Source organism: Haliaeetus albicilla, chromosome 7 (genome assembly GCF_947461875.1).
Source record: "Haliaeetus albicilla chromosome 7, bHalAlb1.1, whole genome shotgun sequence".
Lineage (NCBI taxonomy): Eukaryota > Metazoa > Chordata > Aves > Accipitriformes > Accipitridae > Haliaeetus > Haliaeetus albicilla.
Genome location: NC_091489.1, coordinates 32902293 through 32930288, shown reverse-complemented (window position 1 = coordinate 32930288; position 27996 = coordinate 32902293). Strand labels below are relative to the sequence as shown.

Below are 27996 nucleotides of genomic sequence, written 5' to 3'. Positions count from 1 at the left end.
CAGAAATTATGCTTCTCTGTGCTCTGAGAAACGTTCATATTTCCTTACACAGATAAACTTTATTTTGTTGCTACGCAACCCTCACACAACACACTACATTCTGCAGTAAATAAGAGTACAAATTTTACAACTGAAGGGCAAGCATGTGGCCTTTTGGGTTTTCTCCCCATTTTGAGTTCCAGCCCCAGATTTAGTTCACATTGTAATATGCCATCATTTTATTACAAAGCTGCCTCTAAAGCTCAATAAGGGATAATTCAAACAGAGCAAAAAGGGAGAGTCAGAATGCACGAGTCCTCCTGACACTGCTGGGAAACAAATGGTGGAGCCAGTGATGTCAGTGACAGTGGAACAATGAAATCAAGGCTTTTTGGTTTTTTAAAGCCTCCTTAAAAATGAACACTAAATTTCCACAAGATTTTCAAAACCTTTCTGCAGTGGCCTCTCCCTGCTCCCAGTAACATTGCTATACCTGCAACAGAAGTGAGACATATGAAGAGCCACCCTTAGTTTTACCCAAGATGAGATTAGTAGAGCCTTACTGTCTGCTCACTTTGGGAAAGGTCACTTTTGTGTTATGAAGCTATTCCTTTGTTCTTTGCAGTTGTAAAATTTCTCCTGAATTCAGTGAGTATTTGGATTGTTCAGAGAATAGAGGAGCAGATCCTGTATGTCTCTATCCTCATCATAAGCAGAGTGGGTAACACTAAGATTTATCTGTCTGAGGGGTATTCATGGAAACTGAATAGAGCCACCAGGATCTTCCCAAGTCATGGGTTAATACCTCAATTATTCAAGCTTCTCTTTTGCACATGGCTGCAAATCCTACAAACTCTCCCAGGTAGCATCAGCCTTCACTTGCCACTGTCAGCAAGTGAAGCCAGGTGAAAAAGGTGACTCAGGGCTCCAGCTGGGTGCAGTTGGCAGTTTGGTGAAGGCAATAGGGCTACAAGGATTTGCACCAGCCAAGGATCTAACCTATACCTGATGCACGTACCTAATGGTTGTCTGATTGCAAAGGGATTTTTGTCACTTAAACAGCAGAACTTCCCCAATTTCACTTTGCTGTTCATTTCTTCACAACGAAGAGTCCTCTGAGCTACATGCTACAAGCCCACAGGCTTATAAAGTAATAGCACATAGTCGCTAGGGAAATGACACTATGTTCATAAGGAAGCAAGATTTAATCTCTATGATCTACAATGTGATTTCTCTAAACAGTGAGCAAAAAGTATCTTTTAAAATTTAAATTTCTGCATTTTGATAGCTGTTTGCTATCAAAGCATTTCTGTTTGTAGTTTCATTTTAACAGCTAAGTTACTTCCAGGCATGTAAGTTAATATTAGCATTTGTTGCAAAACACCTCGAAGTTTCTATGTTGGTCTTGTATAAAGGCCCATCTCTAATCACAGCTCCCAGTAGAGCGGCTTTCCTGAAGAGCCTAGGAGAATATGGAAACACCTGTAAAATTGGCTTCAAGTACTTTCGTCAACAAGTGATCTCCTACAGACCACCCCTTCTCAGTCAGGATTGCAGGATGAGGCCCAAAGAGTGAACGCAGTTGCTTTTTGTCTGGTAGCGCACTTTCTGTACAGGCAACACATGAGGCAATAGTCTTCAGACCTAAATCTTGGAAAGCAATACTTGATGTCTTCGTATCAGTGTCCTGCCAATTTCTTCTACTCTCTGGCATCCTGGAGGAGAAGTTACATATCAGTTGAAAACCCTGCTTTTTTATCCCACTCTAAGCCTTTTCTTTTTCTATCCCATAGAAATCTACATTCTGTCAGATGAAATCCACCCCTTAGTGACCAAGGATTTGCTACTACCTTTTTGCGGATTTATTGCTCTCCTTCTGAAAAACATTTTTACTTGTTTTTACTTAATCTACTCAGTTTCCCATCTATAAGACAGAGATAACAAGTCCTTTCCCCATCTCTCTATGGCCTTATCTGTTTATATTGCAAACATTTCCATCTCCTTTCTGTCGGTTACAACAACATCTTGCCCAGGGCAGATGAAAGCTATGAGGAAATGTGAGACAGAGGTGGTTATTATTGAGAGGAAGCGTTGATGTCTCACCTGTCAGTGCCATTGCTAGGCGAAACTCTTCCTTCAGCATCTGAAGAACTTCTTTTGCTCCTTCTTCACCCTAGATTAGGAGACAATATGTACTATTATGTGTACACATAGCTCACATGTAGATACAGACACGTATACATGTGCCAAAGTTTTATGCACAACTGTAACTCCCGAATACTTGTCATAGCAAATTTTAGATTAGATGGTCTGGATACACACAGCCACCATCACATAAGCACCCCTGTGTGCACACATATACATGCATACACTAAGCCTAAAGAGTGAGTCTAGATATCTAACAGAAATTTGAGCTTTTTCTAACTTACTTGATAAACCAAGCCCCAGACGAGAGGTCTTCCGATAAATACAGCTTTGGCACCAAGAGCTAATGCTTTGAGAACATCTGTGCCTTTTCTTACACCACCATCTAGGAACACCTCCACCTTCCCTTCCACAGCCTCAACAATTTCAGGCAAGACATCAATCTAAAAGAGTGAAACCAGAAATACAGCTTGTCTATTTCTGTAACCCTATTTAATTTTTGAATGAACTCTTATGTACAGGATCCAAGCTTTAAAGAAGCAAAATGAGCAATTGCATGCCTAACCATATGCACGAATAACACAGCTTTGTACTGAAAAACACTAGTGACTTAGCATGTTAGCAGATGTATACAAAGGTCAAATTTATTTGAAGAGTCACATAAGTAGAATGAGAATCAGCAGGGTCACACAAAATGTCCATCTGATCCAATGCCATGTATCTGACATAAGCCAGTATCAGATGCTTTGGAAGAATATAAGAAGAAACAGCAAGCACAGAGGAGGCCTTTCCTTGATATTACCCCCAAAACTTCCAGTGTTCACTAGTTTGGGGAAGAAACCGAATCACTGTCACTTTTTAAATAATTGTCTTCACTTTCTTGTTTAAATTTAGTATTCATTTTTACTAAGGACCAGCTAGCATCCAGAAGCCCAGAGGCAGGCATTGTACTTATAGACATGGAGTAAGAGAAAGATGTGCCCTGAGGAACTTAAGAGTTGGCTGAAAAGTTTTAATGAATATATTTTTCTTTTTAAAAATACATCTTGATTGTAGGAATAATTGTAGAAGAAATTTCTTCATATAAGAAAAAAACTAGCTTTCCTCTGAGTTTTGAGCAAGGCAGGAAATGCTTTCCTTTAATGTGCGTCTACGTTACTTTCACCAAGCTCTACTTATCCCCTACACCATTGATAAAGGGTAAGGGGGAAAAGGATTTTGACTGCTCCCAAATTATAAGTAACCAACCAGGGAGTTAAGTAACATGTCCACACCATGCAAGAGGTCCCAGTGAAGAGATGAGCCTCCTGAATTCAAGCCTCAAGTGTTAATTATAGGGCAACTGTTCCTATAACACCTAAGTAGTTCCTATTCATGAAAATCAGGAAAGACAAAACTGGAAGCCAAGTACTAAGGAGACTGGAAACAGTGCGTGGTAGCAAGACAAAAGGCACACAAATTCATGTCTTTCAAATACAGATGTAATTTATTTCCTTTCTAATGGATAAAAAATGACTAGGAGATGAGGGGAAAAAAACTTGAAAGTGCAGTTTGTTTTTAGGTTTGGATTAAAATTTTCTTGAAGTTTGGCACTTGCTGTGATTTTTTCCCCTCCCTTTGGTTTTGCTCTCTTGCCAAACATATATTGGATCTATTTCCATATACAGAGACCACTTTCTACATCCTGACAAACTGTACCAACATTAAAGTGCTATAATAACTAAAGTATGATGCAAACCATAATTAAAACATAGATTTCCTCAACGTGTAACTAGACACTAGAAATATTGACCAGCTTGGGTTCAGCTCACGTTCTGAAAACCCATGAAATTAAAGCAAATCATTATGTTTCTAAACCAGAAACATTTATCATGATCTGATACAGATATTTACATTATGAAAACGGCATTGTGAAATGTAGTCCTTTGTACAATGAAATTCAGTGAATACATCAGCTTTAATAGTGCCTTCTCCTCTGCACTGTGCGGTTGCAAAGGAATAACTCATAGCAAGTAGTTTGCAAGTTTAATTTCTGTTCTATTGCAGTTGGCAAAAAATTAATTCATATTTCTTGAGCTTTCTCATTTCTCAAAATGATGTTTTTAGTATCCTCATACATTCTTACTGTTGATTACCTCACACATAGACTTGCCCAAGATTTTCAAATACTCTTAGTGAAATTGTGGAATACATTCTCAAAAGGTGACAAGAAGATAAAGAGGACAGAAGTTAAAGAAGAAAAATTCATTTCAGAAGTATTGGGCACCCACACTCTGAAAATTCAGTTCCCCTTAAGGTGTCTAAAACTGAATAGCTGCACACTCTCTAGCAACATAAAATCATATTTGAAAAAAGAAAAACCTCAGTCTCTTTTTTGAAACTGGAGAAGTCCTGAGATCAGGAGGTCATTTTCCTACCAGTTCCCAGGAGTATCTGGAGACAGTCAGGCAAGAGCATCTCAGAGGATAATACCTCAACTCAGAGGACGATGCCTCAACTTCATTAACCATTTAGAAAACCATCTGTGCTGGCATTTGGCTCCCCAGCGCAGGGTTTGGCTGGTGAAGAACCAGCCAACACAACCAGGCAATCACTGGGTGCATGTGAAGACCTCTGAAAATCAGAAGGTGAAGGAAATTGGCTGGGGAAATCCATAGCTGCCCTTCAGGAGAGAAGCAGACAGCAGAAGTGCTCCAGGGCAGGTGGGGGGGATGCCAGTGGAACAGCAGAGCCAAGCAGATAAGACTTCATGTGCAAAACACCCTGCAGTGAAAAAAGGCTTACCTGTCCCCTTCTCCCTTCAGAAAATCATCATGCAAAACAGGAGGTTTTTCATCAAGGACACATTAGGAATACTGAAACAGTCACAACTGGGCTTTGATTCTCCTCCCTTTCATTCTCTTTTTACTTGCGTAGCTTTCCCACACCAAATGAAGCAAGATGAGTGATGACTGGAATTTTGAGGGGTTTCCTTCACCCTGAACACATACTTTTTCATTTTCCTTCTTTCTTTTTTGCCAGTTGAGAACTTCTCAAATCCCTTTCACCTTTGGAAAAGGCACAGGGTAGCACGACAAGGAAAAGGAAAAAAGAAAAAAACTGTAATTTAACCACTGTGTACCTTTTCCAAAGTTGAAAATGTTTGAAAGGAGAAAAAGGGAGAGTTTCATTCTGCCTTTAGCTGTTCTGTAACTGTAATTTTTCAGAACTCCCTGAAGAGTATTAAAAGGGAAAAACAACTCTAGTATGACCTTCAGTGAACTGCAAATGGCAACGGGGGGGGGGGGTCAAAAAAGGATGAGAAAGGAGAAATAAAAGAGAATACTGAAAAAAATTTCTTAAAAACTTCCCAATTTCTAAACCTTTAACTGAAATAATACACTGTTTGAAATTGCTCTTCTACATTTCCATGCAGGGTACTGCAGACAAGGTAGCTTGAAGAAACAGCCTCACGTAAACCTTCCCGTGTTTTTTTATTTGATCTGACGAAGGGGAGGCTGTGTCTAACTCAGTGTGATGTGACATACATAGAGAAGTGGAGAGAGATTACTACTCATGCGTTAGGGCATATAACACACATATTTACAGGTTTTTCCTCCAGCTACCACGTGTTCAGAGAAGGCAAATAAGAAGCCAAAATGTAGAGAAAACCAGAGACTACTGGTACATGTTGGCATCAGTACTTACAGTTGCAGGGACCCCATCAAGCTGTCGTGCTCCATGATTTGACACCAGGATACCATTTACCCCAATCTTTACAGCTTCTTTAGCATCATCAGCTAGAAAAAGAAAAAAAAAAAAAAACAAACAAACAAACAAGATATGCCCTTCCATAACTGGGAGCTTATTGATACCATGATGAGGGAAACTGTGGCATCACTAAAATGTGGCCAGCTAATGCAAAGCCAGCTGAGAGCTTTACCCTTCCAAAGCCCCATCTCAACACAGAAAAGAGTTTTATCTTTAAGCAGTAAGACCAGAAAAGTCATTTGAAATGTTGGAGCAGAACAATTTACCACTTTGGATTAGCAGCTGCTTTGGTTGCTAGCCTTTATTTTTTCTACTATGTCCCACAACTTGTCACTGAGAAACTATTTTGTTAAATTATTTTCTCCAAGCCAAAATTATCAGCATGATTACAGCAATAATTCATACTTAATGAAACCACTTCACTGTACTCAGTGCTTTTGACAGAATGGAAATCCAGCTTTCCTTTAAGTAGCATCCAACTCAGATCAGAGTTAAACTTTACAGGCACAACGAACAGAGCAAGTTCAATCTTCGTGGCTGCATCTGATTTCAGATAGAACTGACATGACACAAGCCTACCAACTTACTAGTTTAGTGACCAGACACTCTGGTCCCTACCTATTGAATGTCAAGGTAAATGCATCTTGCAGCACAGCTGTGCAAATCATCTGACAACTCCAGGTACTTATTAAAGCAGCTGCTTCTGCAAGTGTCTTGCTTGCTGGTTCCCTAACCATGCATGAGGAAGAGAAGGTTTTTTCCCTTTGACTGTTTTTGCCTCTGTTTTGGCAAATCTTCCCTATTTAGCACAGCACAGAAACATGAACATGCATCCAACCGTATTCCATATCAGCAAAGCAGATGCTTGCCATTAAAAAGTAATGCACTTCTATGCAATTCTATAGAAATTTCCCCAACACAAACACTTTTCCTTCCCTGGTGCCTCTGCGAGAAGGGACACCTCGCCTCCCCCATGGGAAGTGGCAGACCTACACACCCCTGAGGATTCCTTTCATGATGATGGGCAGCGAGGTCAGCCCTCGAAGCCATTTGATGTCCTCCCAGTTGACGCTTGCATCAATCGCCTCAGCTACGTACGCAGCCAGTCCACTATTTTCTCCAAAGTCTTTCCCTGAGGAGAATGCCAGGTCACTGCTTGAAAAGTTTTTTAATCTAAAACAACAAAAGACATAGAAAAATAGTCTGAGAAAGATTCATTGTAGCCATGAATCAGTCCCTAATGCTAGTATTTGATATACCTGTGTTAAACCTTTGCTGTACTGCAAGGCAAGAGCAAAAAAAAAAAAAAACTATCCCAGCATGTCAGATCACAGTCCTTAGCAAGCCAAAACCTTTGGCTGGCAAAGCATTTTATAGCATTGGTGCAAGTTTCTCTGGCCCAAGGCAACAGTCCTAGTTCTTTCAAAAGAAATAGGATAAAGTCCAAAATCTAAAGGTTCAGCATCAAATCCACCATCAGGAGGAAGACCCAGCAGTGAAAGCACTAATTTGGGCTCAAGCATCTGTCCTCTGATAGACCTCCCCTGTGACTTTGGGCATGACACTTAGCCACTCCTTTTGCCTCAGTTTCCCAGCATAAAATAGGAACAACAGTATCTGCCAGGAGCACTGTGAGGATAAATCCATCAGAGGCTGTGAGACATTCAGACCCTAGAGCAGTACAGGCTGGATGTGAGAAGAGAACATCGATCTTGCTTTACATAACCCAGGACTCACTGAAGTCAAGAGGTGCACCTCTACTTACCAGCAAAAATCCCCTTAGCTTTCACACAGCAAATTTGGTTTTGGTGTTCCTTCCCCCCCCCCCCCAATCCAGTGGATTCAGCTACTGGAGGAATAGGGGATCAGGTAGATGTGCAGGGAGAAGGAAAGGAAATTTTGTTAACTCCATGATTTAGATGGATCTTCACGAAGCCTTGCAAAGAATTCAGAATTTTCATCTGTCCAACAAGACCAACATCCAGCCAGTTCACCTTGTGTCTTTTTCGTATGTTTCCTTGTAAAATGTAGGGGCGGAAAATGAAGTTCCTATGAAAACATTAGCTATTATTCGCTGTTTAGCACCAAATCAGTCTCACAGGTTCTAGGAACTGAATGGTAAGTGACAGCCCCTGCACTAAAGAGTTCACAGACTTAGCAGACAAAGCAGAAGGGGAAAGGAGGGCAAATAGAGAAATTCAGGCTGTGCTTGTATTAAAAAGCTGCAGCAGCCCTGAGTGCTCACAAGCATTAAAAAAACATCAGCGACACGAGGCTGATTGCTCAGTTCTTCAGAAATTGTCTCATTCCACATTGCACTATTTTATACTCATATTCCACATTTTGGGAAATGCACAGGGGTTTTTGCATGGAAACTGGCTAGTTTCACTGCCGATTTCACGCCTGCAACAAGCAGCATTTCACATGGCTTTTCTGTTCAGCTCCAGGCCCAGAAGAAAATGAGAAAGGAGTGGGCTCTCAGCAAGATCCAGCTTTTCAGCTGTTGGTTTGTGGAGGGTGGGGTACCCAGAGAAAAACAGAACCATGGATAAGATTATATAAATAACCGTTGTTTTTCTTGGCCTGTGAAATGCAGATCAACACTTGAATGAATGTTGCCTTACATACGTTTCTGAGCACAATGGCACCTTGTTGTTGCTTTGAAACTTTGTTGAAAACCTGAAGCCAAGAAAAAGTTATCACATAACTGAGCAGAGCCCCGCGCTAGGGGAGTTTCACCGCCAACTCTGCAACGAAACACTGTCCAAGTGTCATTCTGAAATCTGAAGTGATTAATTCAAACCTTTAAAGATTACTCCAACTTCATATTCTTTCATATGGTTTACTCAGACAAAACCTTGTTACGGTTCAGTCAGGTGGGATCAAAGTGTTTCAGAAACGCTCTATTGCTTTCCTCAAATATTTTGGGGTTGACTCGCATTCAGAAACTCTTTAACCCCAGGCCTTAAAATAATACTGCCCCTAAAGAAAAAGCTATTTAAAGAATTTTTAAATTTCTTTTTTTAGGTAAAATGGCAATGTGTATCAATAACATTTTGTTAATCACAGATCTATAGCAGGATTACTATATGGGGCATATGCATACAAGTGTACTACATTTTAATGTTAGATGTGTCAGGGATTTTTTGTTTTCTGGTGTTTTTGTCATAAGATTGTACCCTCCTAAAATTGTACTTTAACACGGAAGTCGCAGGCAGACTTAAGGTTGTTCTGTCAACTTTCATCATATCACCTATTCGCTCCAAGTACAAGTGTATGGGGGAGATCCAACGCCTCAAGCTCTGGAGGTTTTTGGCCTGTGAGGTAAAGAATCAGATTCATTGCACAGTCCCACAGCTTACCTTCAATTTGAATATTATGAAAAAGAAGACAGACCTCAGGATGTGATATTATATTTCTTGCTATGTACTTGTTACGTATGGTATGTACATAGTATAACATAACAGTCTTAAAAGACATAGGAAGAGCACTTCAGATCCATGGATAATATTCAAAACTAGCTTTCACCCAGAACTCAAATCAAAGCTAATCTGCTTCAAAATATGTTCACCTATCCTTTTTCATTTTTTTTCCCCTCTCCGTTTTTGTGTTCATTTGCAGGCTCTGAATAAGAGCAAACACAGCAGTCTTAATATATGCCATGGCAGACCAGGGTCACTACCAAGACCTATTTGCAAGATTCTCGTGAGATTTTTAGCTCCATTTTGCAAACCCAAGTCCTGGATATCCCATCCACTAAATACTCTTCCAGCCAGTCCTTGGCTGCTAACACTGTGCCAGCGCTTCAGCATATGTTTATCAGGGTGGTCTCTACAGTGTACCGATTTATATTTGCAAAAGACAAGTGAAATCAGTGCCCTTACAACACTGCTGGATAATTCAGTTAAAATTAAATGCTGCATAGACCCTGCAGTAGAGAGGAACTAGAATATAGTGCTGAAGTCAATCATGAGGCCACAAATTCTTCTGAGTTTTAGAAAATGTCCCAAAACACACATGGAGAGAGATATTGACTCTCATGGAGAATTTAGAAAGACCGATAGCCATGTGTTTCTGTATTTGAGTAAAAGAAGAGTTGAAGTTGCTTGGAAAGGGGATCCGAGGTTGGTAGTAATGTGGCCCCGGACCCAGTGCAGTATCATAGGATAACACAGGTTAGAAGGGATCGCAACGTCGGTCAGAAGGGACGTTTGGTCCACTTAGTCCAGGCCCCCATTCAGAGTACAGCCAACTCTGCAGCTGGATCCAACTTCAAAGTCAGAGCAGGTTGCACAGGGCTGTGTTCAGCTGAGTTTCGAATACATCCAAGAATACATTGACAGATGTACAAAGAAATGCCCCATCTCTCCAACTTCCTCAGTCTGCAGCCTCATGTTGCCCAGCACACAGCATCTTTTACAGTCTGCAAACAACCAAGAAAGCTTAGTTTTGACCCAAAGCAGATCATAGCCCAAGCACAGCAAGAGGTATGTGCTCAGTTCTTTGGTGTTACCAACCAGTGCAGCATGTGGCACCTGGAAGAAATTCCTTGTGCCAGAGACAAATTTCTCCCACAGCATCTCACAGTGACCGTGGCACTGCCACATGCCCATCCCACATCCCACCAGCGGGCATCTACCTGAGGTGAGGAGGAAGCTGGAACTTGTTGCGCACGTCATCGATGCGCCTGCCGAGGAACGGCGTGTCCACTGTCACGAAGATCCCTTTGTAGCCTGCTCTCTCTGCACGCTTCACAAGGGATTTGGTAACCTCCCGGTCCTTGTACACATAAAGCTGCAGCCAGTGAAGGCCACCTGGAGCTGCTTCAGCCACTTCTTCAATGGAAGATGTGGCCCAGGAGCTCAGCATCATCCCTGTCCCCATTGCATGGCAGGCTGGAGAAACACAAAGATATATTCAAGATTATGCAAAACACAGAGGCTTCTCTAAACAGGAGCACTTGGCTCACAAGAGTGTGTAGGTGCACATAATTTCACACTTCCTTTCCTCAGTGTTAATGCATTTTCAGCCTTCCAGGGAACGCTACATTAATAGCAGTTACTAACAGTGGTGGGCTGCTGCAAGCACTCTCTGGCTTATTCTGTGTGTTTGTAGGAAAAATTCTGGTGACTGCTGTCTGCATGCTGTTTGGGATGATCCCTGCTCCAATACTGGAAATAGAAGATATTATAATCAAACTAAGCCTAACCCATATTAATAATTCTTTATCCTATGGGGACCCTGTTTGTAAGCCCCTAGCGTCTGGCTACCACTTGTCAGAGATTTTGGCACATACATTTAAGGACATACGCAAACATGCACATTTTTAAATTATTTTTAAAAAATGCATTTAAGGCTTCCAACTTTTTGAACACTGCCACATTGCTGCAGATCAGTGTCTTAGATCTGTCATTCTCAACATTGCTCTTCAGTCCTCCTCACCACTGCCATACATGCTCCCTTGAGCATTCTGATCATGGCATTTTGGCTGCTTTCTCCCACCCTCAAAATGTTCACTAGCATTAAACCTATATTTCTTGAAGTGCTCTTCTAGTAAATGCCTGTTGTCATCCCTACAGGGTATTTCGTGGCATAATAAAACAGAAGGACACAGTCCAGCAGACAACTTCATTTAAAGCCTCGAGGGGGAAGCTCCACTGTTCTTTGCTTCAACGCTTCCGCTGCCTGTCTCATGGCCTGAAGGAGAAGAACCCCACATCCATTGTGTGATCCCACTCATATAGCTTGACACTTCTGCCAATAACATGTAGAATTTCTGACCTCACTGAGAGTAGGAGAAACACATGCCAAGTGGCAGTCCCCAACCAGAACACCCCAAAAGTAAATACAAAGACAAGCAGGTACAACAGACAAGTGATCTCCGAAGTCTCCGCTGAGGCCAAAGGGATGGGTGCTCACACCCAATGTGTTTTGACCTTTCCTCCTTTACCTTCAGAAAGCTGTGGAGTGAAATCACTCCTGAGGTGTGGGCAGCCCTGAGGTTAAATGTCATTGAACAACCCCAGACGGGGTCAAGCAGCCGGAGGCCCTGTGCTGGCTGCCTCCCCGGGGCTGATTTCCAACCTGGGCTGCACTACAAACCAGTTAACCTCATACAATTATATTTTTATGAATCTATTACTTATTCTTTTTGGAGTAATCTGTCACTTAATGTAAAATAAAGGAAAACACACTGTAAAACTCAAAAATATTATATAAAGCCTTATTTTTCTTGGTCTACCGCAGTATGCATATTTTTAATGTAAATGGACCTCTGTTTCAAAACGTCATCTCCAGCCCATTGAGGAATTAAAAAGGGGTCTTTACGACAACATTTTATTAAATAAGGATTACAAGTCTCTTAGAGTGGAAACTTATGAACAGCTTATTCAAACAAATTGGTTACACCCTCCCAGGGCCACCAGGCAGCTTTCAATCATTGGAAATATGGTAGCTATGACCCAAAACTCTCTACATTGTAGCCATTTCATTCCTCCCCTTAAAATTACTGAAAATAGTTCCCTCTCACAGATTAAGTACGTAGAAATGAGTTTCTTCTAAAGAACCTATGCATACTGAATACCTAAAGTCCTGCTAAAATCAGCTGTGGTGGGTTATTGTGAATCCTGTAATAAGTGATTTGCCCAATCAAGACCATTAAGCAATGCTAAGAAACAAGGGATCCGCATTCCTGTTTCTCTGTCAAATACAAGTTCATGAATGAGAGGGAGGGTTGCTAACCCAGCAATTGCAAAACCCTCAGATCAGATAAAGGAAAAATGTAAATGTTATAGTTCAATCTGCTTTTAAGTATCATTTGTTTCCATTCTTTCTTTTATTCTCAAGTCTACCTCTACAGCCCTAAGGACACAAGAATAGTTGCAAAAGCACAAATTAAAATAGAAACTGCACAGTAAAATATATTTGGTCAATAGAAGATTTAAAACACAAAATACCACCATATCCTTTCAACTTATCTGCATACATAGCAATAGAGAAAATAATGCTTTCATCTTGTTTAAGATTAGATTTAAGCAGTTTGGTTCAATCAAAGTTCAACTATCTCAGACTGGGTTATGGCATTTTCACGAAAGCATATTCACAAAATTCCTCTCGTCTGTCCTGTAAAGTTAATGACTCTTTGGTAAAGCACCAGCTCAGCATGCATATTTTGGATCTGCACAGTCAAATTCAAAGTTCACACACACAAAATTTTTCAAGTTCCAGTTTGGGTTGATCTGTACTTTATCTTGATCATTTTAAAGCTTATTTTGACAGTTTTCTAGACTTTCCAAAACATATGATACATAGTCCTGCAGTGCTGCCAGGTTTTGGGTTTTTTCTACCTCAAATCAGGTTTTGCTAAAGATATACTCCCACTCCTTGCACATTTAGCTGCAGTTGAAGAAAACAGAGGCAATTCATTTCCTCCAACAACTATATTTTACAATTCAGCTTTGGGGTGCTGCAACTATCTCTATTTATTATTACAAATCAGTACTACTAGATCCATATTCTCACAGGATGCTCTTGCAGCAATATATGACATTTGCCAGAGTTTAAATACCAGATTTTAGTAAACCAGCCTTTCCTCATGCCATTTCAGATTGCTTTTAGTCTTTTTTTTTTCCACCCCCCCCCCGCCCCGGTCGTCTTTTACTCTCGAGCATTGCCCAAAGCACACGTTTACCTTTGTACACTCCACAAGCTCCCACTGAGGTCAATGACAGTGCAGAGAGCATGGCAATAGCCACACACAGGAGGCAGGGGAAATTTTTGACATCAGGACAATTAAGCTTTGAGTTATTTGTACTCTTGTTTCAGGGCCAAATGCAACTAGAATTGGGATATAGTGGGGTGCCTAGGAAAGGGAAGCCTCACAGCCTTTGCTCCACAGCTGCCTTGAGCGGGCAGAGGTTTCTCAGCCCCACTGCTGCCTGCTTGTACTTAGCCCAGGGAGGCCACAAGCAAGGACATGCCTTCTCACCAGGGAACATAAACCTCAATAAAATGGGGCTTTCCTCATTCTTGGGGAACTCAGCTGAAGGATTTTACATAGCAACAAATCAAGGCTGACCACGGGACAGAACCCACTCGGGAAGTCCACAGGAAAACAGAACGATAAGGTTTTTTAGCCCTTTTTTCATTCCGAAACCTCAGAATCTCCTTCCCTCCTCTGATGGGGCATCACTTCATTAAGTGGTTTGGGAAGGGTATGGAGTTTGTCCTGTGGGCAACCCAGAGGCAACGTACTTCAGGGGAGGACACTGGAGAAGAGCCCAGTTTAAGCTTGCGTATTTTGTCAGGGTTACTTTGTATGGGAATGGGAACTTGCTATTTTTCTCTAGCTGTGCAAATTCCCATCGTTTCCCTTTTAGGGGCATCTCTGAAGCATGGCAGCCAAACTGCCCCACTGTGGTCATTTTTCCCTGAATCCACTGGTGAATCCACTGTCCCCAGGTTAGGGGCCAGAGGACATTACTTGGGATCAACATGATGTCCTTTTGGCACAGTGGTATTTCTCGAGAGAAGTACCTATGTTCTTGGCGCTGCATATCCTAAGAAACAGAGTTGTTTAAAGTACTTAACATTACTCTCTTGACAAAACACACTTGGCTGAGAAATCCCCTGTCCAGCCTTACCTCACTTACCCCTTACAAAACGCTGTGTGCGAGTTGTGCCTACGATCATTTTGTTGACACAATGCATTTTGTCAGCTGCACAGGAAGGCTGGAGGCAGCAGGGAAAAATAATGTGGCCAAAATAGATCTGGCTGGTCTAGGGGGGCTGTCATGCCAGATTGCCTGCGTACACTTGCACCAGAAAGTCCCCTGGCCATGCTGGTCTCTAGAGGGAGTCAGGGCCAGGTCAGTCCAAGCCATGTTGTCCCACGTGAATATTGTCCTCTCAATGACTCTGGAGTAGCCATACCTCAAAGTTAACATTTTTGGGAGAGACACCACATAGGAAACAGGTGAAAGATGGTTACAAAGTCCTGCTATTTTCACTGTGGCTCAGCACAAAGAGCGAGAGAGCACTAAATCTCTTCTTTACAGTCATGGGCACATCAGAGGAGCACAAGGAACCTAAGTTCAGATGCTCAGCAGCATCAAAGCAAACAAAAACCACGGCAGAAGTTTGTTAAGAGCTGAAGGAACAAAGGTGGTGTTCCCTCTCCAGTGGAAATGATAGAGCTGCTGGTAATTCAACTACAACAAGAAGGGGGGGCTTTTCAGTCAGTATTCCTATTCTCTGTCTGGCAAAGCAAATGGTGCAGTCACATCACAGGTGATGGTGAAACCCTTCTTGCGTCAGCAGTAACTAAAAGTTGTTTGAGAGCAATTGCAGAGGGTAAATATAAAATCACCAGATCTGAGCAACTAGCACTCAAAGTTTTCGAAAGATCTGGCCAAGAACAGAGTCAGGCTGTTCAGCCTGATTTTCAGCAAGTCAGAGAGTCAGGTATTGCAATACCCTTTCTGGGCTAAAACACAAGAATATAAGGTAATCGGTCAGTAAGAGAGCATTATGTAATTAGCAGCAATATAAACAGAATAGAAATCTCAATAAAATAATGATACATACCTCTTTAAAATAATGATACGTATCTGTTTATTATTAATTAAGGTTTCAAAAAAATTGCTATTTCTTGCTCAGCAGCTGGATGGTGCACAAGGTTTTGTTTTGGTGTACTTGAAGGTGGGACCTATTTGCAGGAGCATTGAGTACTACTGCACTTGTAGGGAGTGCTAACTGAAGACGACAGGGGAACATATTGGTTTGCAAGCACAGCATGAATTCGGGATGGCAAATCAATATCTTTGCATGGAGGAATAGTGACTCTTTTGATGGACAAGCAAGAAAACAAATCATGTAGAATCAGAAGAGTTCTGTTGAAAAGTGTTTAGAGAACAGCCCTTTGCTCTTTAATGGTGGCTAAGATTATTCATCAAATTTGGCAAATATTTTTAGTAGAAGAGGTTGAAATTGGAGTGGGAAGGATGACAAAAATTCACTTCAGTCAAAGTGTCATGTATTGATATTTTCATAATGGAAATGTTTTCTTCTGAGCTAACACTTTTATTTCAAAACAGAACAATGGCTAAAAGCATTAGCTACTAGGAAAATGAAATAAAACATCGTGGTTTTGATTAAACATTTCATTTAATCCAAAACAATTTTCCTCCCAGTTTTTCAGTTTCTACTGAACAGAAAATCCATTATTTGGAAAATTGCCACATACACTGATGAACTACAACTAAAATGCTAGCGAATATACTTGAAGATGGACCTGGAAAAACTGGAACAACTGCCAAGGTCCATGTAATACTTTCAAGGACAAGAGAACTTTCTCCATAAGGAAGGACTCCAGGTCCATTCAGACATGTCAAAGAAAACTGAGGAGCAAACTTATTACAGCCTATATAGACAACTTTTTTTTCTTTTTTCTTTTTTTCTTTTTTTTTTTAAAGTCTAGCTAACAGAACAATAAGTAAATCCAACATCTGGATTTGAAGCTGTACAAGTTTTGACCATTATTACAGTTTATTCTGCTCAGAGTGGAGTTAGTTAACCCTTGAAATAACTTACATTGTGTTGGATGGCCTGTCACCAGCAACTTTTAAAATCGCAATTGAACGTTTTTTTTTCCCAAAAAGATCCTTTAATAATGAAGCAGAATTGTCAGTGAAGGTGTCTTTAAGGCAAGCTGCCAGACTTTGCCCTGTTTTGGGAAACATGCACGCTCCTCTCCACCAGCTTGGTCACTGCGGGAGAGCATCCCTCGAGGAGCAGCAGCAAGGGGCAGCAGCTCCCACAATCCTGACAAGCCTGAAAGCAAGAGGTTGTGAGGGCAAGGAATTTTACTTAACAAGAGACACCATGACATGCCCTTGTCCCTAGAGAGGGTATTTATGCTGCAACGTGCGGGTCTGCTAGAAAAGCAGAGCAGTTCAAAGCAAAATGCTGTTACTGAAGGAAATTCCTTGGCAGGATCAGGCATCGTTCTCAAAATACAAAAACATAGGGGAAGGAGTTGTTACTGATACCTGCACCGCCCTGCTCTGCAGGTAAGGATGGTGTGAACCCAAGATTATCTCTTGGGATTTAACCCCAGCCAGGCAGCTGTGTGGCTTGTGGCACGAGAGGAAATGGCCTCAAGTTGCGGCAAGGGAGGTTTAGGTTGGATATTAGGAGAAATTTCTTTACTGAGAGGGTTGTCAGGTGTTGGAACAGGCTGCCCGGGGAAGTAGCTGAGTCATATTCCCTGGAGATATTAAAAAATGTGTAGACAAGGCACTTCAGAACATGGTTTATTGGGCATAGTGGACTCGACCTTTAAGATCTTTTCCAACCTAAATGATTCTACGACCTGCTGAGCGGTGCCTGGGCACACACACACATGCACACTGAGTGCTGCTTTGGGCAGCTGCCATCTCCCCCGACATGAGCCAGAGCACACACCACCTACTTCCCTGGCCAGGAAGGGGCAAGATTCAGACCACGTCATGCTTTTCAAAGATCATCACAACAGCAGAGGCACCACCACATACGTTGCTTCCTACACACCTGAGCCAAAAGTCAAGCTTACGAAGCACACCAGGTTTGCAAAAGCCGCAAGACTATGGATCAGACTTTCTTGCCTTGCATAAATTGGTGCAGCTGAAGCAAAAATCTGCTTACTTATATTTCAGAGGTATGGCAGAATTTAAGAGAAGTTGGATGTGGCAAACCCCCAATCCCAAATGTCCCAAGTTTAAGGGAACCTTTAAGCCAAATGTGTACTTTATAGCTAATCCCTGTCATCTTATAAGGTCAAACGAAAAGCTTGGCACCAAATGCCCCACTCCAATTCTAACAGAGCACAAAACTGAAGCTGTATTTTTTCTACAAGAAGTGCTAATGCAACACAGAGAGTGTGATTTTAATTATGCTCTCCTTTGAAAGTGATGAAAAATTTATCAACTCCAATAGATATGTTTACCTGAACGCACATTCAAACTGTTTCGAGTACACCAAGCTATCCTAGCTTGAAAACCCAAGAACATTAAATACAATAATCATATGCCATAAGTTTGAAAATGTAAGTGCACAAAAGTCAGGAAACTCCAACATTAAGTTATCTACCACAATCATAACTCAGCCCTGGTAGTCAGCCTTATTATAACACTCGACTTTACAGGCCATTATAAATTTATGCCTTAAACCATGGCCAGGCTATAGCACTGGTGGGAATTTTTGCTAAGGAACATCCTGAATTTTCTGTGTTTCAAATCTCACTCTTAACATTGCATTAATATGTTTGCACTGAACAGTATAATGCTCCAGAGTTTCCTCCCAGCATAACCTGGGCCAGAAGTAATCTGCAAGAGTTACCAAAGGACAGGACAGCACCAAGGCATCCCGCCGGACTCTGCTTTGCAAACCAATTCAAGGTATTCGAGCTCCATCGTGTGGAACGTGCCAGCATATACAATAGGCATAAAATCTTTGGCTTCCTAATAAATTTCTTGGGAAGGGGAAAAATGTATCCCCAAACATACTATATATAAAATTGGAGAAATCCGCTTTTTTAGAAATTGCTGCTGGAGTTGTGCTGCAGCCGATCACGGTGCACATCGCAGCAACGTGGTTTTTAATGAGACTTGATGCTGCAGGGCAGATAATTAGACTCACTTCACACTAGCGTTTGCTGCATTGGTCATGGAAATGCTGTTATATGAATAGCTCAACCACGCACAGGATTTTTTTTTTTTTTAATATTGCCTGTTTAAGTTTTCTATCCTTTTTCATTTGGTGCTGGATCATCAACATGCATAGCCCAATGCTGTTTGTATGCAACAGGCACAGCGTGACCTCTTTCTTAGATTTTGTGTCATTCTGCAGCTTGGGTTAAAGGAGTAGGGAACAGTTTCATATCTGAATTCTGGTTAATGTCTCATTTCTCATAGCCTTTTAGGCTTCAGCCTCCATGCTGGCAACATCTTTGTGCAGCATCTAGCCCAGAGGGGCCCTTATCTCACTGGCTCCCTGGGATGCTCTCAAAGAGCTCTTTTCAAAGCAAGTATTTTTCCCAAACAAGCAAAGGCTTCTGAATTTCTAGAAGCAGTTCTGTAACAGGAAGAATGTTGCCGTGACAATATATATAGTTATATTTATAGAACATATAGAAAGATATGTATACAGATGTCATTTTCAATTTTGTATTTGTTACAAATTATTCCCCTCTTACATACTCCATTTCTCATCCTTGTTTCATAGCGAGGGAGAACCTGCACACAAAACAGGCAAAGGAAAACAGTAAAAAACAAAACTAAAAATAAACCAGATTGAGCAGCAGCTCAAGCCCATCCTGGCCACAGCATCAGGAACAAGAAAGCAAGCCAGGCTTCACAACCAGAAGGCACAGTATTACTGATGAACAATCTCTGCCTCACTGCAGAAGGCACTTTGCACGGTTTACCTTTAGCAGTAGCCGTCTCTCCATCAGCATGAGCCATGCGCTGCATAGCGGTCGCTCCAACGCAGACTGGCATGCTGATTTTCTGCCCCAAGACTGAGGTTGACAGGTCCATTACCAACACGTCTCTGAGCACCCGGGGGTACAGCTTCCATCTACACAGAGACAAATAAAGAGAATAAAAACCCTGCATCATCGGGGTTATTTACAGTTCTTAACGGCCAAGAGCAGATTTTTCTCCCGTCAGGAGAAACATGGTGAAAGCTGTTTTGGGCCTGGAACAGAAGCTCATTGTGTGACCCAGAGCTGCAGCAGGACCTACAAAATGCACAAAGCCAGGAGGGAGCGGGCAAGGAGGCGCTGAAGTCCATGGAGGGTGAAAGAGGCAAAGAGCCTTTGAACATTATTGGCTGGTATCATCTGAAAGAAAAGACAGGAGCTGCAAAATATTAAGATTCACAGTGAGTCTCAGCCTCCCCGAAAGCCTTGGGGCAGAACTGGATAACAGAGGGTTTGCAGGAACAGGAGAGGTCATTAGCTCCCCCTCAGTTATTCCTTGTATGGACTAGGGAACCAAAAGACATGGGATTTTTTGGAAAAAACTAGCCTGGCCAGCATGCTTAGCCCTCCTTGTCCCTGTGCTACAGGTCTCTGCAGTGAGACTACACAGAAATGAGCTGCCATGTGGGAAGTGGGCAGGCAGGATGGCTGCCCTGGCTTTCATCAGCTCGGGCAGGGTGTGGAAATCCACTGCACCACATCTCTGCTCGCACAGAGACCAAGTCACTTTGCTCAGAGAGGTCCTGTCCCCAGTAGTCACCAGCTGCTGTGCAACACGTAGCCCGTGAGACTACAGCTGCAACCCCAGGGACAGCCTGTTGTACTGCAGGGACTGCAGACTTCCAGGAAAAGACCAAACATGGCCACTGTAATTTGGTGCGGGAAAAGACCGAGTAGCACAACTGTTTTCCCAATGGGGCAAATTATGGTCTAGTCCTTGAATGATGTGGCCCAGCATCTGCTCAACTGTTCCCGACCTTGCTTTGCCTTCAACGTGTCCGCCAGAAACCACATCAGCCCAGAGCTGGGCTTTATTCTCCACTGGGCTCTTCAGCTCGGGTACAAATGGAACCTGACTCCAAAACAGAGCAAACTAAACCACGCTTAATGTGAAATTACAAATTATTGCAGTCAGGCTGGGCACTACATGCTTGCACACACAGAGATGTATCTTTTTTTCCCCCCACAACAGCAGCACGACAGTATCGCGATCCCTCATGGTGGGGTCAAGTAGATGACACAGCAGTATCCAAACTGATCTTAATAGGGTCGCATTCCTGGGGCTAACCTGTGAAATTAGACTTTTTCTGCCCACGCAGGCGATGCTGCAGCGCAGCCACTCTGACTACAAGCCACAAGAGGGGGTGCATCAGCAGGGGCTGTGCACTGAGCCAGGCCAAACCCTTTCTGCAAGCGGTAGGTAGTAAGATACACATTACTTCTCACTAAGGCAACCCCTCCCTCTGAAAGGACTCTGATGGCTATTGAATTTTAGTTACAGAAAATAATTAAAAGCTTAAGCTCTACTACTGCTGAACCTGACTACCTGCTCAGCACTAGAATGCCCGAGTGATAATATTATTATTACTAGCATGGAGATAGCAACCAGAGCCACTGTTACCCGCAGACTATGCTCTGACAGCAAGTAGTGGTCAGTTTAAGCTTGCATATTAAGCTGACAGGTTATAAGAAAAAGAAAAGACACAATCTCTTTGTTTTATAGAAAGATGAAGAGACATTTCCATAAGAAGCCTGGGACAGAGCCAGGACAAGACCTAAATTTCTGAAGCCCTAGAGCACAGGGCCATGCCAGCTCTCCAGGAAGTGCTCCCCAGGGAGGAGCAAGATAGTCATGATGCTTGGAAGGAGACATGTAGTTGTGGGAGTCAGCTGTATTATTCAACGCCAAGACACATACTGCAAGTATGTCTCCTCAGACTTGTTTTCATGCTATTGTATTGGTTTGTTATTTTTCAGGGGAGGATGGGCTGAGGGTGGGACAAAGAAAACATCACTTTTTTTCTCCCCCTTTCTTCCTAATCAGCCTTCAGAAGGCTTTCTCCCAGCTCTGAGACATCTTTTCCCAGCAAATATAGAGAAAACAAAAATCTTTTAATAACCTTGCTCATTTTTATGGTCAAACTCAAAAGCATAAGTATGTGAAGTATCTTGCTCTTCCCCAGCCTCCTAGTTTTTCTGCTGTCCCAGACCTGTCAGATTTTTACCTCATGCAAACCACTGCCATCTCAAAGCACACACGTAAGCATCAGTCTTGAAACACCAACAGTTATATAGTGCTTTTAGCTGGGAAAAGAAACAGAAAGAGCAAAAATCCTCCCAAGCGCGTATGCAAGAAAAAGGATGCTGCTTTAAGCAGCAATAAACAGCATCCTTCCAACTCACCTTTACGTACCATCAGATTACTCCATCCATAAGCTTTTTGGGGTCCTAAGGCTCATTAGCCCCGACTTTAAACATAAATGTCTATTCCAACATCTTCTGTGGCTTCACTTCCCCTTGTACCTTATCAGGTCACATCCTCTAGACCAACATCAAGTCAATACTCATAACTGAGTATTTACTAGGTCCCACAAAAGACACCAAAAGGGATCACTACCTCAAGTATTATACTTCTTAGACAAAACCTGATCTTGCTGTGGAAACATGGGTGTTTTCAGCCATGAGTTTGCCAGACACTTGAAGTGAGACATTTTCTGGACAAGCCATAGGGAAATGCCCTTAACAACAGCAAGCAAAACCCCAGAGCAGTACTTCCCAGTATGCAGAGCATGCGTTCATTAGGCTGCGACACACCACCTGCTTCCTCCTAGTCTTTGAGTGAAAACATTTCCTGGATATTTTGTAAAAAACTTGATTTTTTTAATTCACCATCTCCTCATCACCCATGTTTTTTTCCAGCCAAGTCCACATTTGTGTGCTGCAACCAGCAATTGCAAGTGAGTACATCTTTCTTCCTAGCTGGAAGTGGGGAGATGCCACAGTGGGGAAGGCAGCAAGCATTCCTGATTTAGGTCACTTCAGCTAAATGCCATTTTGAAAGAAGGATGAAAGGGAAGTAGGGGGGATTAGTGGTTTAGTTTGGTTGGTTGGTTGTTTTTGTTTTCCCTTCATGCTCAAAAACTTCAGAATGTAAATTATCTTGCACTTGGGTAAGAGGGAAGCACTCACCGCTTTCTCCACTCATTTTCAGCTGTGAAAATGCTGAAATTTTCAAACTGCAACACACTTTCAAGCAGCTCTCCTCGTTTCCCTTCTGAGCCTACACTGAATAATCGCTCTGTGCTGCATCACAAGCAACACGCTTGGGAAAGGATGCACTGCTCGGGCAAAGTCTCCATTCCAACTTCAACCCAATTTGCTGCCTTAATCTCCCCTACAGCTCCACATCCCATTGTGAGGGGCAGGTGCTAGTGCTGTGCAAGGCGAAGCAACAGCTACTTTTGCTTGAGGAAAATCAGTTTTCTCTCCCAGGGTGTCTTGCTGTCTACACAGTGACTCTTTTCACAGCACTCTGCGAATCCAAGGTGAAAGACATCGCAGAAATGTAACCAACTTATTACAGGCATTCCTTTCCTTTTCTCCCCCCCCCCCCCCCCCAACTTCACATGCTTGTCTGACACCATCACATTCTCAGCTTTGCTTTTTTAACTGGTATTTAAATTATTTATGTGCCCAGTCATTTTAACGTCCTTAATACCTAGCTACAAGATGACGATAGGTTTGCAGAAAATAGGCATTGATGCTGTCACTGATAAGCAAGTGACTGCTGTTCCTTGTACATGACAACAAAACGCATCTCCTCCAAAGGCCGCCGGGGAATCAGTGTCGGAATGTGTCACAACAGATTAGCAGAAACGTGTTCCTACACATGCAGATGTCCCCCTTCATTACATTGCCAAAAGGGGAGATTTCAGATTGATTTCTTGAACACCATCAAGCTAAAGGCATCCCGACCTTGCCATAAAACCTATTCACCATTCAGGCCCCTTGGTTCCTTAACAACTTGAGAGTGAATTTAACCGCCAGACAGCACGGAGCAGGAAGGACACACGGTGTTTTGGGACACAGGGCAAATGCAAGGTGAATATGGTCAGATGCCATGGGGAGTAATGTATGCTCTGACATCCCAAATCATCTTTTCCAGCCTTAATGCCTCACTTATACCAGAGCCATGTCCACATCATTTGAAAACTATGAATAAAAATAATTGTCTGGTCTTAGTAGGAACACACTGATGTTGATATGCGAGCTCTGGTTCTTCCCTCAGTCCCAGAAGAACTGGAAGCTAGAGGAGAGTTACTGTAGCTGGTGTTAACCTTATCTTAAACACTGGCTTTTTGGAAGCATTTTGTACTCTGGTATCTGATTACAGGCCCAAAGTACTTTAAGCTCCTGTGCTGTCAAAAGGCCAGGACATTCATTTTATAATTTAATGAGTATGGATTGCGCTGCTCCAAAAATTGCATGGGCCATTCCAAAGGTATTGCAGCATTTATCGACACAACCATTCATTTGCTAGATTAGTCCTTAATAATAATCTATTTATTTCTCCATAAATACAACTACTCGGTTGCCAAAAAATAGAGAGCTCACAGACAAACACAACACTGATTTTCCTCCAAATACAATCCGTGCTGGCAGTCTTGCTTACCCGAATAATCTTGCACCACAAAAGTATGGGCTACCAATTCATGCTTCTGGTTCAGTTTTGTGCTTTCTTCTCTTCCATTTAAACATACATCTGTAAATACTTAAATAAACTGTAAACATTTTTAATCAGGCTGAACCCTGCAACTAAGTTTCTGACAATGGATATCAACAGGAGTTCTCTGGCTGTGGGAAATGAAGCTGAACGTAGTCATTTCTTTCACAAAGTCATGCGACTGTGTGGCACGGGGGGGGTGTGTAAAGTCCATCTTACTTCATATTTACCCACAGGAACAGGGAGAAAACTAGTAATATGCTCAGAAACACACAAGGACTGTGTGAGAGTCAGAGTGAGAAGCAGTCCTGCATCCTTAATGGTTAGGCCACGCTTCTTCCGACAGCAAAGAAAAAAATGAAAGATTTTAAAAGTTGCTGGTGTCAAACAGGTCTTATAAACCCAAATACTGTGAAATCTTTATACCAGGTTTCTTTCTACCTTTTCTAGGTGCGTTGCCAGGAAGCCATTGTAAACACAGTCTTATAAACTCTTAACCCTAGCATCCCCTGTGCTAAGAAAACCCACCACAGCATGCGTGGTGCCCCACAGCAGCTACAGGTGGGGACTGCTGTAGCTATCAAGATGGAGCCCCTGGAGCCCTGTGCTCAACGGGCTTCCACAAAGCTTCAACAGCCCATTAAAGGGCCTCACCTTTGCAGAGAGGAAGGTCCCTCCAACTGCAGGCAGCAAAGGCACACTGCGTACTGGAAATATTTCAGTTTGCAAATAGAGAGGTACAGGAAGGCACTAGGAAAGTTGAAAACAATTTAGCTTACGTTTTTCAGTGCTATCTAAGGGCTGATTTAACTCTGACTGCCTTTACTATCATCTCCCTGCGAGCAGACAAAAGGGCACGTTTGCCCATGAAGCTGTAAATCACTATATATCCCCGCTCCAGCCCTGCATCCTTTCCATATCATACAGGGAAAGCTGATAAGTGCCAGCAGATGACTTCAGGTGCAATGCCCACCCTTGCAGGAAGGGCTGTGCTGGCGCTGCAGTGACCAGAAAGGAGAGGACCGTGCGTGTGACCAGAGGAGCTGGCTTTCAGGCTTTGACCCCAGCTCTCCCACTGATCTGCTGGGTGACCATCAGCACATCACCACACCTCTCCGTGCTTTGGTGGATACTCTGAAAGAGACGTAGATGCAGAGCGATGGAAAGGTAACAAGCAACTTCAACATTTCTGCCTCGTGACCCCTCTCTTTGGCTGTCAATAAGTTCTGTTGTTTGACGATTTAATAGAGTAACCCCGTTGTCAAGTCTTTTAGATTTTATTAACTGCCTTTTTGGATGACGTTTAAGTGGCCTAAAGCTACTGCGGAAATTAGATCTTGTTTTCTTTAAGAGAAATATACAGAGGGAGGGGGAGCAAAGACAGAAACACAGCTTCCAGCCCCTTCATACCTTCACTGCTGAGGAGCAGAAGCCCATCATCAAGGGCCTTTTAGCCACACCAGGACCTGGGAAATTTCATTTACTTCCTTTTAAGGTCTCAGGCTGCTCAAGGCACTACTATTTACTATCTCCTTCAGTTCCAGGCTGCCTGCAAGCTCTGCAGTTTTGAACACCTAAAACTGGAGGCTCTTCTTGAGAACGTGATAGAAGATGCCAAGAAAGAGGAGTTGAGCCTGAACCCCACAGGTGACCAGCCCAATGCAAAGAGATGGTCTTATCAGAGGAGTCTGCCCCTGCGGTGGGAAACAGCTTCAGAGCAGAGCTGCTCTTATCTCACTGCTAACGTCTAGCTAATACCAAACCAGCAAGTGGACATACCCAGCTTTTTGCCAGCCTGTGTCTGGGCACTTTAGATCCAACTTTTGCTTAATCATGATTAGCTCTAGCAGTTAGTAGTGAAAAGTTCACTACTACTACAGTTTATTGCCTCTGAGCACTTCCTTTGAGTGTCCTTTCCTTAACATCTCATTTTGTTTTTATGAGGGCAAATAACATCCTAGCATCTGGAAGCATTAAAAAAATAAAATAAAATAAAAAATAGGTGAGCGCTACTACATTCCGTCCTGCTCCTATTTACTCCTCAGAGCCAGAGCAGTCCTTTGGCTTGTGTCTGAGCAGCCCCAAGCACAAGGCGATTTCCAGTCTGTGATGGGGGCTTCTGCACAGAGCTAAGAGGTCTGGAATAAGTGGTCACAGTGAAGCTTAGTTTTCTTCTTCTCCTGCCATTACAAAACTTTTCCATACACATCCCTAAAATTAAGATTCAGAGTTGATTTCTGTGATCTGACCTTTGAGATCCTGCTAAATGAATTACCAATGAGTTTCCTACAGTCTTAAAGTTGCGTGGGATTTCCAGATGACTTGCTCATAGCTTATGGAAAGGCAATTGGAGCAGTAAGTAGGATTGCTGCTCTAAAGCAGAAGAGCAAAGTGGGGAGGGAGAAAGACTAAAAATAAAGCCCCAAAATCTTGTTTTGGTTTGTTAGAGTCAAAGGGATTTAAGACAAAGCCTTTAGAGATAGCAGACAAGCGCAGGGGGTTAAATGTCTGCACCAACACAGCACCCAAAGGAAAGGGAAGCTGACAGCTCTTTAAGCAGTTTGACTGGGCTCAGCCAGGCTGAGACGATCAGCTTCCAGCTGCCTTCTTTCCTCTGCAGCACTTGGGCTGATGGTCTGGGGACAGAGCAGCAGCAGAGATTCAGGAGATGGGGAATCATCTGACTTCACATGAGTTCTGACACTTTTCCGCTAAATCTGACAGCAAATACCAACTTACTTTGTGTTGACCTCGTACTTCTGAGACAAAGGGTGACCTGAGTCCAGGTTTTGACAACAGTTCAGGCAGCCAGTTTAAGTCAAAACTGGTTTATGATCATTGCCATCATTTACAATATTCCCGGTGAAGTGCTGACCTTCTGCTGGAGACCCCCCCGAGCATGGCTTGGCCACCCAGTACTGAGCCCTACCTTCCATGGCTTGCTCCAGAGCTAGGATACGCAACTCCTTTCTGCTAGGCTATGCAGCTCTGATCTAGCAATGCTGCACATGCACTTACCAGGGAAGGCTGCGTAACTGATTCAGTTTAGGAGCAAAAGGCAAAACTGACTCAGGACCTAAAAGGTACAACCCCACCACAAGAATCCCTTGCCAGCATTTAAGCCTAAGATGTAAAAATTACAGTTTCATCAGCTGATTAAATATTGAAGCTGAAGGACTCTTTAGAGAATTTATGTTAACAAAAGAAACAAAATGCAGGTAAAGCTAAAAAGATGCTGATGGATTTTAGGGACAGCTTTCTGACAGAAAATGGTGGAGTGAAAGGGGAGAGGCAGTTGTTTTGAAAATGAATTATTTGAGAGTCTTTGCTAAAAAAGGAAGTTGCAGAAAAATCAAATTTTGTTCACACAGAAAAATCTAATATTGCACCACATTTACTAACAAAGAAGAATTTACACCCCCTACCTCCCACCTCAGCCTTACATCATCTTCCTACCTTGAAAATGCTGCTACATTATCTGCTAGCGTTTCCTGGTCATCTGCTCCAGATCGGTAATAATCATACACTGATTTGGGGAGAAATTTTTTAGCATACTCTTCAAAATCAGCAATGCAAACTGGTTTTCCAGACATATTTGCAGATCTCACAGGTTTAGTTTATTCCTACTTCCCTCTCTTTTAAGCTCTGTATTTTTGTCTGTAAATCATTAATACAGGACCTCATCAGGATTCAACTTGCCTACATACCAAAAAAAATACACCAACTTGTGTCATATTGGACTTCAGCACCGTGTTTTATTTCATGTGGTCAAGGCCAACCTAGAACATAATGGAGAAAAATATGGCAAAAAGAAAGGAAATGAATTGGCAAGGAAAGAAATACGTAGGTGCAGCATGCATGACTTAAACCTGCAATAACA

At 42.5% G+C, this 27996-nt stretch overlaps 1 protein-coding gene across 2 annotated transcripts; it reads right to left on the bottom strand.

Annotated features, from left to right (window-relative positions):
• Positions 1-39: 39 nt before the first annotated feature.
• HAO1 (hydroxyacid oxidase 1) lies at positions 40-27714 on the bottom strand. Of its 2 annotated transcripts, XM_009917149.2 has the most exons (8): positions 27573-27714; positions 19337-19488; positions 10514-10769; positions 6872-7047; positions 5812-5903; positions 2409-2567; positions 2083-2152; positions 40-1694 (listed from the first exon to the last, which is right to left on the bottom strand). In XM_009917149.2, the coding sequence occupies exons 1-8, from the start codon at positions 27707-27709 to the stop codon at positions 1624-1626; spliced, it is 1113 nt and encodes a 370-aa protein (XP_009915451.1). In that variant the 5' UTR covers positions 27710-27714; the 3' UTR covers positions 40-1623. The 2 variants fall into 2 exon arrangements, with proteins under 2 accessions (XP_009915451.1, XP_069643697.1); XM_069787596.1 differs by lacking the exon at positions 2409-2567.
• Positions 27715-27996: the final 282 nt, after the last annotated feature.